The 10,659-nt window shown below is 37.3% G+C and overlaps 2 protein-coding genes and 1 pseudogene across 2 annotated transcripts; 1 reads left to right on the plus strand and 2 right to left on the minus strand.

The window, feature by feature from the left end:
• Positions 1 to 59: 59 nt before the first annotated feature.
• On the minus strand, positions 60 to 918 carry LOC132185640 (17.1 kDa class II heat shock protein-like). The gene has a single exon (XM_059599402.2). It carries the CDS (start codon positions 829 to 831, stop codon positions 355 to 357), a length of 477 nt encoding a protein of 158 aa, XP_059455385.2. The 5' UTR covers positions 832 to 918; the 3' UTR covers positions 60 to 354.
• Positions 919 to 2,140: 1,222 nt separating this feature from the next.
• Positions 2,141 to 4,755, minus strand: LOC132185115 (uncharacterized; annotated as a pseudogene).
• A 3,048-nt stretch (positions 4,756 to 7,803) lies between these two features.
• LOC132184272 (uncharacterized) lies at positions 7,804 to 9,662 on the plus strand. The gene has a single exon (XM_059597838.2). The coding sequence runs from the start codon at positions 8,461 to 8,463 to the stop codon at positions 9,517 to 9,519; it is 1,059 nt and encodes a 352-aa protein (XP_059453821.2). The 5' UTR covers positions 7,804 to 8,460; the 3' UTR covers positions 9,520 to 9,662.
• Positions 9,663 to 10,659: the final 997 nt, after the last annotated feature.

Here is a 10,659-nt window from a genome sequence, read left to right on the forward strand (position 1 = left end):
TCTTTTGCATGGTCAAAATTTAATAGTAATCGATGACAAACCCAACGATAATATTAAAAAAAAAAAAAAAAAAACAAACTTTTAGCATTAATTACGATACTATAAAAAAAGGGTAGGTAAAAGGCACACACATAGACACATGCAATATTCTTGAGTTAAAATAGAGTAATTAGAAGAGTTGACACTTGCCTGAAAAGTTCACTCTCAAGACACAAACAAACAAAAGGCCATATAAGACTACCTTCAAAAACAAAGGGATACTCCCCCTTAAGCGCACACACACATAGGGACACAAGTCACACAACACACAAAGAAAAGGGATCGACAACAACAACGTTAACGCACATGCTCTCTTTAGGCAACTTGGACCTCAATTGTCTTCGACTTCTTCGGCTCCGGGGGCGGCTTCTTCGCCACCGTCACCGTCAACACCCCATCCTGATACACCGCTGATATCTTCTCGCAGTCGGCATTCTCCGGCAACGCAAACTTCTTCAAGTACTTGCCCAGCCTCCTCTCCATTTTTATGTACCTGACGCCTTGATCCTTCTCTTTCTCTCGTCTCCTCTCTCCGCTCACAACCAGCATGTTGTCCTCCTCCACGTGGACCTTGATTTGGTCCGACTTCTGCCCCGGCATGTCGACGACGAAAACATACGAGTCCAGTAACTCCTTCACGTCCGCCGGCGTGGCCGCCATGGCCTTGGCGTCACGGACGTAGGCGCTTGACGGGGCGTGGTGGAACGACTTGTCGGTCTCGTCGGTGAAGTCCAGGAGCTCGTGGAGGGTGTCCACGACGGCGGGGTCGAAACCCATCACCCTTAGGTCCATTTTCTTCTCTAGAATTGAAAGAAAGTTTTGACGACAAAATATTTTCGATTTGTTTGCTCTTAATTTATGGGATGATGATGAATCTGTGAGGAGTGGGTTGGTTTATATAGCGGTGAGGTGATGACTCAAAAATGCGAAGCGGTTTCGGTTTGGAACGCCTGCATGCGCTAAAAGTATTCGGTGTCGACGTTTGTCCTCACGCCTCCAACGTGGCTGTCCACGAGGAGGTTCTGGTTCCACCTGGCTTTTTTCTCGTGTTTTTTTGTAAAACTACCGAAACGGACGTGGCAATCCTAGGAAAATCGTATGCATGTTTCGTGCAATGATATCTTTCTTCTTTTTTTTTTTGCCTTACTGTCTGAATTTATTTTCCGTGGCTTCTTCTGCTACAATACATTGAATATATGCCTCGACGAAGTATGGTGCCATTTACTGTGAATTTATCCTTTTCAAACAAAAATTTCGAGGGTCAAAAGACTGTACATCATGAAAGAAACTAATAATGCCTCAGATGGTGGCCGGAGACTCATTAGAGTTGGGAGGTGAGTGGGTTGATGACGCCGGATTGAAACATTTTTGGCAAGTAGACAGACAATTTTAGATAAAAACAAGACAACGAGAAAATCCTCAATAAAAACATGAACAAAACCCTTGATAAAAACGAGGCAATGAAAAATCTGGGATAAAAACAAAGCAGGAAAAAGCCCTCTTTAAAAACAAAATATAGAGAACCCTGATAAAAGACAAAACAGGGAGAAACTCTGAAGGAAAGCAAGGAGATAGGAGACAACTTTGGATAATCGGATGCTCTTGAACTTGAACTTGAACTTTGACTATTCTTGCTGGGATTTAAACTTCAGCAATTTTTGGTCAGCATGTTCCAAGTGTTGCTGAAATGAGCATGAATTTTAAACAATATTACAAATGCCAAATAAATTGGGCAAACAAAGGGCCCAAAAAAAAAAAAAAAAAGAGTCTAGGTTAGCAAAAGACCAACAAAAAATCAAATAATTAGGTAGCCGGCAACTTAATTCGACCTCTTTTGATTTTTTTTTTAAGGTTTTTGAGTCTCATATATATTCACGTCCATGATATACTCTTAACACATCAAAGCTAAAAAAATATAATATAAGTTTGGATAACTTCTATTTAAAGTTTGTATCATTTGGTATTAAAGTTAATTATCACACTAAGTATGAGATCGAATGAATCCCAACTCTATGGTCGACTCACAAAGCAAGCGGCCTATAGCCTGGATTAACAAAGCTTCTGAAAATTTCCTTCATTGATCAAAACGCACAAACCAGCATTACAACAATATTAAGAGGTAAGTTTTTTCACTTTCTGCACTATATATCATCCACCTTTCAGAGTTCATCATTCTCATCATCATCGACATAATCTGTTCCATCTTTTGGTTTCTCATCAACGTATCCATACTTCCTAAGCAACCACAAAACGATCCTAAAAAAGTTACCAATAAACACAAGCCCCATCAGCACCAGCCATACGTACCCAGAAGTTCTTGTCACAAGATAGAGCACACACTTCACATTGTCGGGTGTCACGTTTGTCAATCCAACAAAATATGTACATGTTAGCGCCGTAATTGCAATCCACATAGTCCCCATCTGAATCCACATCCATCTGCGTCGCTTCATAGGCAATCCACTAACCACCAATATTAATATTATGCTCATCGATGCAAGGAAAGCAATGGTGTTAAAAATCACAAATTTCCCATATCCTTCTATGAATGTATAAGCCATCACTGCCTTGCCGTCAAAATCCGCTAAATAGTTATCTTGCCAAACACTGCCTGGCGGGGATATTACTGCTTGAAACGCCACCGTCGCAAGCAGCGATGCCACCACCATTAATGCGCTCGTTTCCTTCCCAACCACCACCATAATCCTTATAATCATAAGGATTATGGGTGCTCGATGGGGCCTCATTGATCCTTGAAGCTCCAGCTTTTCTTAAAGACGCTATAATTTCCATGTCTCTTATGTCTCTTGAACCATGGGATAAGATGTCCAATGCAGTGAAGCCATTCGAATTTTGGGCATGTACTTCTATCTTTGTCTGGTTGAGCAAAAATTTTATGATCTGCGCCAACAAGTGCAACGTGCTATGTCACTATTCAAATATCACTAATTAATCAAGAGTATCAATTTTTGAACGAAAATTTGTAACTTTTATTGATGAAATATCTCGAGCATAAAGCTAATTCTTACATTACAGAGCATAAAGCTCTGAAAAATCATAGTCAAATGCTATGAAGTTACAAAGTCATAAAAATGACTTCAAACTTCCGCTAACTCATATACAATTACATTGAAAGAACATATCTGTTTCATGCAAATTAGATTTAGGATATGAATAGCTCAAATACGAAAAAACAAAAATTAAAACAACAAAAAACTAAAAATTTGGCCGTGAGCAATAAACCCCCACACCGATTTACTCCTCCTCAACATTTTTAAGAGCCGTGATACAGACTAGCACGCCGTGAAGGAAATTTTTTTAAAAAAATATTTTAATGCAAAAAAAAAAAAAAAAAATTTGCACGCCCGGCGTGCTATTTTACTTCACCCTATTTTTAATATAATGCTGTTTAGCAAGCATGACCATTCAAATGTCATTAAATGAATAGTGTCATTTTTAGAACTAAAGCGCCGCTATTTATGTGTCACTAAAGTTTTTTTTTTTTTTTTTAATAGTGTGACCCATTTCATCAACATGTTCCTATTTATAAAATATTAGAATAAAACAAAGAGCATAACCATAAAGTCAAGAAACATTGAACAATAGGCTCTAGAAAAAATGGCTACCTAAAATTAGGTCAAGTTGAAGGCAACCTGGAGGCACAGTGGTGGAGAAGTCAACTTAGAGCAAAAAGCACATTCACATTACACAAGCCTAAGACAGAGCCACCCAAAACATTGTACTGTGTATACTAGCTATAGGTTCCTAGAAGCATCAACTATAGAGTTGTTTCCCACACCCAATGGCTAAATAAGCAATTTATAAATTACAAAATAGCCAAACAATCTCACACCTAGAATAAATAATAAATAATATCGTGTTATTTTCAACCCTGTATTTCTACAGGGGCTGAATCAGTTTTGATCATCATAATTTGGGAAAAGAAAATTAAAAAATATACCTCTAGTTGTTTCCTAGCTAGCAACAGCAGCATGTAAGACTGTTACCATCAGAATCCCTCCAATTTACAAACTCATCATCTCCCCCAACGCATTCCACCAAAACTTTCAAAGCCTTCAACCTGTTTTGCTTCACACACAAGTGTAGCCCACTCTCCCCGCCGCCGGCGAAAACCTGAGTCGCCTGCGGGCTGACTCGGGCCAGCTCAGCCAACACCCCAACTCGTCCCTTGATCGCCGCAAGATGCAGAGGCGTCCTTCCCCCGCGATCCCGTACCAAACACATGTCGGGGTTGACCAGGACCAAGTCTCTCGCGATTTCCACGGACCCTTTTGCTGCTGCCAATTGAAGAGGCGAAGCGCCGTGCTCCGCCGCGAGCTCCGGCTTCCGAGCCAGGATTTCTTTGGCAAAAGCAGAGTGACCCAGCAGAGAGGCTACCTGTAAGGGCGTGTCCGAGAGAAATGGGGTGGTTTTGTTGAGGATTTGAGGGTCTTCTTGGAGTAGTTGGAGGAGAGATGGTACTGATCCTTTCATGGCCGCTTCTTGAATCCTATTTCCATTGCTTTTTCCCTTTGTTTTGCCTCTTCTTCTTTCTCATCCTCCAACAGGCTCCGCAACCTCATTCCCTCTCTCTCTCTCTCTCTCTAAACGAATTTGCTGGCAACATCGTATTTCCATTTTCATTTCTTCTGGAGTCTGCCGCCGCCGTTTTAGACCTTCGCGTTATGGTGGTGGTCTGGTCAAATTTACGCTCTTGTCCACGCTGTTATCACTTGATAAAGAAATCTTTCGTTGGTTCCCATCGGAGGATCTGTCCTCTTCATGGGTCAAATGTCATTGTTATTTCATCATTACATATTATTTCTTTATATATTTTTCTATCGTCAAAGAAGAGAGAAAATCATATTCAATTTTTTTTTGTTAATGTAAATTATAAATTGTCGAGCTATATATAGTCTTGAACAAATTTGGTGAGTCGTATAGTAATTTAACAAATCTTTAATTATTTTGTTGAACTAAATGCGGAACATTCATAGAACTAGCCAATCTTAGCTATTTTAATTAGTCCAATGTGAACTCTCTAACCACCTATGGAGCATTGACGAGTTAAGTCGTCACGTAGAATAATTACATTATGTGATTTCTATTTGATCTTGTTTCCGGTCCATGAGAAGTACCGAAATTTATATTACAACTATCACTTTTTACTACTATTTAAATAAAAATATCACTACAAAATAATTTTTATTTTTTATTTTATTTTATTTTTTTTACTTTTTTATACTAAACATTCTCACTTTTTTTTTTTCCTCACATCAATCAATTTTTGCTATAGCTCATATCCACTAAACAGCAGTCGTTCGTTGCTAAGATCCGGTTGGAACCTACTCCTTCAAGACGTCAATTAAACTTTTTATGGCTGCAAGGTAGAGGGGTTTCTCCCATCTTGATCACAAGCAAAAGCACATATTAGGGTTCGCATTTAATAATTTTTTGGGTCAATAATTTTTTTAGTACCTGGGTTATAAGGTTTTTTAATTTTTTCCTTAGGTTTTAAAACATGACGAAACTAGTACCTCAGATTTTGGAAAAGATTGAATCACCACCTTCAGTTTGAAAAATTCTATGAGGGTGGCCGAATCACCCCCAAGGGGTAGCCGGCCACCCCTAGTTTGACCTTAAGGGCCTTTGGGGATTGTTTCGGCCACCCCCCAAAGAGTTTTTCAAACTGGAAGTGGTGATTCAGTCTTTTTCAAAATCTGAAGTATTAGTTTTATCATGTTTAGGTTTACTCTGTAGGAGTGGGTCCGAAGGACCTTGCCTTGGAGAGGTTCCCTGACATAAAAATTAAAAAATTTAAAAAAAATTTAAAAAAAAATTCTAGGGGGATAAATTAAAAAACCTCAAAACCCAAGTAACAAAAAATTTATTAACCCTAATTTTTTTTTACAATTCCCATTTCCAACATACCCTTGTGCGTATGCTAAGTGAAGAGCTGATGAAAGAAAAATCATTCTAAGCTATAAGGAAATAGCTTAACCCACAAGAAAAGATCCAAATTCCAAGGATTGGATAATCTTTTAAAATTGACAAAAATGTCATCAAAATTATTCTTAAGTAACTTATAATACCCTAAAACGACTCTGAGCTACAACCACTCAATTAATTAACATAATGTTTGAATGACGTTTCCCAATTATATATCATTTTCGTGGTCATATTATATTTAATATAGTGTCATTTTTAATAAATAAATACTCAACGAAGTAAGGAAAGCGAAAAGTCACCGATATATATATTTTTTTTTGGAGATATGCTCTAGTGTAAGAGAAAGACCATTTTTAGCTTATAAAAGTCTTAGGTAGCAAGAGACCATAGGCCCATCAGTGGGTGGGGCCATAACAACTACGGATGGAACCTATGACTTCTTGTCACATAAGTCTTTTATGGGCAAAAAATAGTCTTTATATTGCACTAAAACATTTCTCTATTTTTTTTTTTTTGGTTCTTTCTCAAGGATGTTTTTTTTTTTTTTTTTTTGACATGTCCGCACAATAGGGGGGAGGAAGATTCAAACTAGTAGCTTCCGCTACATTAGGCGTGATCCCAACCGATTAAACTACTTCTTGGAGACCTTTCTCAAGGATTTGGTAATCCATTAGATATGCTCTTTTGTTTACCTATATGAGCATTTCAACGGATATAATTAAGGTAGGAGAAATTTTAGACAATTTTTTTTTTTTTTTTTTTTAAATATGGTTTTTAAAATTATTATTAAATTTATAATAAATTTACTATTAAATTTTAGATTTAATGATAATTTTAAAAGTTAAATGTAAGTGAGAGGATGTGTGTAACATTTCTCATTCATTCTCTTTGTTTTATTCCTTTTTTAGAGCACTCACAATAGCTTAGCCATTTCTTACTTTTATCTAAAATAGATAAGCAAAATACTAAAAAATCCTCTACATCAAATTATGCATCTCAAATGCAAAATACATTTTAGTTACATTTGTAAACAGTACATCGCTACATGTATTGTTCACATATCTATCTCATTAATATATTATTTCTCCCTTCACATCTCTCTTTTTCCATAATTTTCTCCTACTATTTTTCTTCCACATCTCTTTTTCCAAAATTTTCTCTTACTATTTCTCTCTCTATATCTCTTTTTTTCCAAAAATTAAAAATATGATCTTTAGGAAAAATACCATCGTTATTAAAAAAAAAAAAAAATTAAATGATACAGATAAAAAAAAAATATATAATTGGATGTATGATGTTTTTTAAAACGTATTATTTAAACTAGATAAAGTTTTTTTGTTTACATAAAAAAAAAAAAAAAAGATAAGATGGGTTTTGATAGGCCATTTTGCATAAAAATATACATAAACCATTGGTGATGAATATGCCTCCAAGTAGGTAGATAAAGCCTTTAAGGATGTGAGAAAGGGTGGGGGAAGGAGGAAATGGGGACTAGAGGGGAGGGGGTTGGCGGCCGGAGACTCAAAGAGGTGGAATAATTTTTTTTCTTGGAGGAGAGAGAGGATTTGTATTGCTTTAGTGATTTTTTTTTTTTATATTTGTGTTTCTATTTGTGTCTATTTTGCTTTAATATTCACTTGACTAATTTTTACTAGTTAATTCTACTTCTTTACTGTTATTTTCGTTTTGATTTTATATAACCATTTTTCAATTTGATTATAAAATAAATAATAATAATAATAATAATAATAATAAGAATGATGGATACTCTCCATTTCTTATTCCTTTATTCAAGCAAGTGCTATTTTTGTACACATCTGACATCACCCACAGAAACGAAGGAAATCAGAGGGAGCAACAAATTCGTCAGCCATAGACACGGCTAATATCTCGAAAGCTCATCGAGATGCTAATAGACACGTGTCCTTCTTCCTCGATCCGCCAAACCCTCACTAAAGTCCATTATCCTCCCATCAAAACGCCCCTTTCTCTCTGTCTCTCTCTCTCTGGCTCTCTGCTTCGCCGCTTCAGCCCTTGATACCATTTTCTGAGTGTCTTCCTCTTTCTCTCATCCAGGATTTCCAGTCAAGTTGATTTTCTCAGAGGTGAAGTGGATAGAAGATGATCAAGGTTCATCACGATTCATGAATCTCCGGTAAGCAACTGCGGTTTCTGAATCGATCGGCTTCTTCTATACACAGATGTTCGACCCACTTATGGTAATTAATCTACGCTCCCTCTCAAATCTCGTTGCCTAAAAAGAAAAAGATACCCATATCCTTAATTAGCTTCACGACACCATAAATCCACCTCAGTTGTACTGTAACCACAGTTGGTGCTTCATTTTCTTCACCCTGGTTTTATTTTTTTGATTGCTTAGCAAAACAGTAGTATAGTATAGGGAATAGATTCGCCTCTAGCTTTTGAGCCCAGTTGACCAAATACTGATTTTGGTACTTCAAAGTGGCGAAGATGAGCTTGGGCGCAGCCGAGGATGATCCGGCTTCAGAGATTCATATTCCGGCTGATATAGATTGGCATATGCTCGACAAATCCAGATTCTTCTTGCTCGGTGCCGCCTTGTTTTCCGGCGTATCGGCCGCTCTTTATCCAATCGTCGTTTTGAAGACACGGCAACAGGTTTCTTCTTCTCAGATTTCTTGTTTCAAAATGTCGTTTGCCATGATGCGCCACGAGGGTTTAAGAGGGTTCTACAGGGGTTTCGGCACCTCGTTGATGGGCACGATCCCTGCTCGAGCGCTTTACATGACGGCGCTTGAGGTCACCAAGAGTAATGTCGGGACTGCCACCGTCAGGTTAGGTTTTTCCGATACTACGGCCACCGCCATAGCTAGCGCCGCCGCTGGGTTGAGCTCTGCCATGGCTGCGCAGTTGGTGTGGACCCCAATTGATGTTGTGAGTCAGAGACTGATGGTGCAGGGCTGCCACAACTGCAGCAAGAACATCCTTCCCCATGTGAATTCTGGCAAATATAGCAATGGGATTGATGCGTTTAGGAAGATTCTCTACGCCGACGGTCCAAGAGGACTGTACAGGGGATTTGGGATTTCCATATTAACGTACGCGCCATCGAATGCGGTTTGGTGGGCTTCTTACTCTGTCGCTCAAAGGCTTATGTGGGGCGGTTTTGGTTGCTACATGGGTAAAAAGGATAAGGTTGATCATGGCTTGACGAATGGCTGCAATTATCGGCCGGATTCCATGGCGACGGTTGCAGTGCAGGGAGTGTGTGCTGCTATGGCGAGTGGGGTTTCGGCAGTAATTACAATGCCGCTCGATACAATTAAGACAAGATTGCAGGTTTTGGATGCGGAGGAAAATGGGCGGAGAAGGCCGCTGACGACTGTGCAGGCGGTGAGGAACTTGGTGAAGGAAGCTGGGTTGAGTGCTTGTTATAGGGGGTTGGGGCCGAGGTGGGTTTCAATGTCGATGTCTGCGACAACCATGATCACTACCTATGAGTTTTTGAAGCGGATGTCTACCAAGAGGCAAGAGACCTTCACTTCATAATTTTTTTTTTTTTTTCAAATCCTCTCAAGTTTTTCTGAAGTTTGGCTATGTTAGATTTTGCTTGTCACTAGAAACTTGTATAGTCTTGGTCCAATTCCCCTTTTTTCTTCCTATGAATATTATAAATTTAATCTTTTTTAATTTTAATTTTCTTATCTATCCATGGGTGAAGAGGGATGCAATGAATCCTATATATATAGTACTCGTTTATCATATCAAAGTCCTATTACCTTAAATTTAGAATAATCCAATCATCATTTATGATAAGAATTTGAGTAATAATCCAATCACCATTTATGATAAGAATTTGAGTAATGCTGGGGGACATTTATTTTTCCGAATCAATCTGTATGGAAAATTTTTTCCTTACAAAAAGTGGATGAAGACCACTTTCATTTTGGTGGTCCACTTTTTTGAGCAATTTTAATATATATATATATATATATATATATATATATATATTTTTTTTTTTTTTTACGTGTCCATACCAAATTAGGATGCTCTTGACTTCATTTGAAGTTGAATATATATATTTAGTTATATTTTAAAAGCATTTTTGTCTCTTTAAAAAGTAAAAAAAAAAAAAAAATACATTTTCAATATAATTAACTGGATATTATCCAATTCAAATGAACTTGAGAGAATCTTGTTCCTACACAAAATGGGAGAGAGAATCTTGTTTCCATCAAAAAAAATTGTGTACCACAACGTCATGGTGAATTTAGTATTGGATGGAAATTTACTTCAACCTACTTCAATAGGTGAGAAGTGTATCTTTCACATATTTTTTTTTACGGTTCAAATATATTCGGTTAGTCATATGTGAGTGGTATTTTTGTCTTTTCACTTTTTAAGGGAATAAAAATATCCATCTAATATAACTAACAGAATATTCTCCAGTTCATTTAAACTGAAAATGATCATAATTCTTAACTAGAAATCTAAACATTAATTTTTGAGAAACTCAAAAATGTTGAATGACACTTTTTACTTATTGAAATAGATTGGAGGAAACTAATTTGAAGGAAATTTGTGTCCCTATTGGATTTGTCTTTCTCTAAGCAAGTGGATTCAGACTTTCAGTACACGTTAAGAAAAAAATGTGGATTTTTTTTTTTTTTTTTTTTTTTCTTGCTTTAC

The sequence above is a fragment of the Corylus avellana genome, chromosome 7 (assembly GCF_965113065.1).
Source record: "Corylus avellana chromosome 7, dhCorAvel1.hap1.2, whole genome shotgun sequence".
Classification (NCBI taxonomy): Eukaryota; Viridiplantae; Streptophyta; class Magnoliopsida; order Fagales; family Betulaceae; genus Corylus; species Corylus avellana.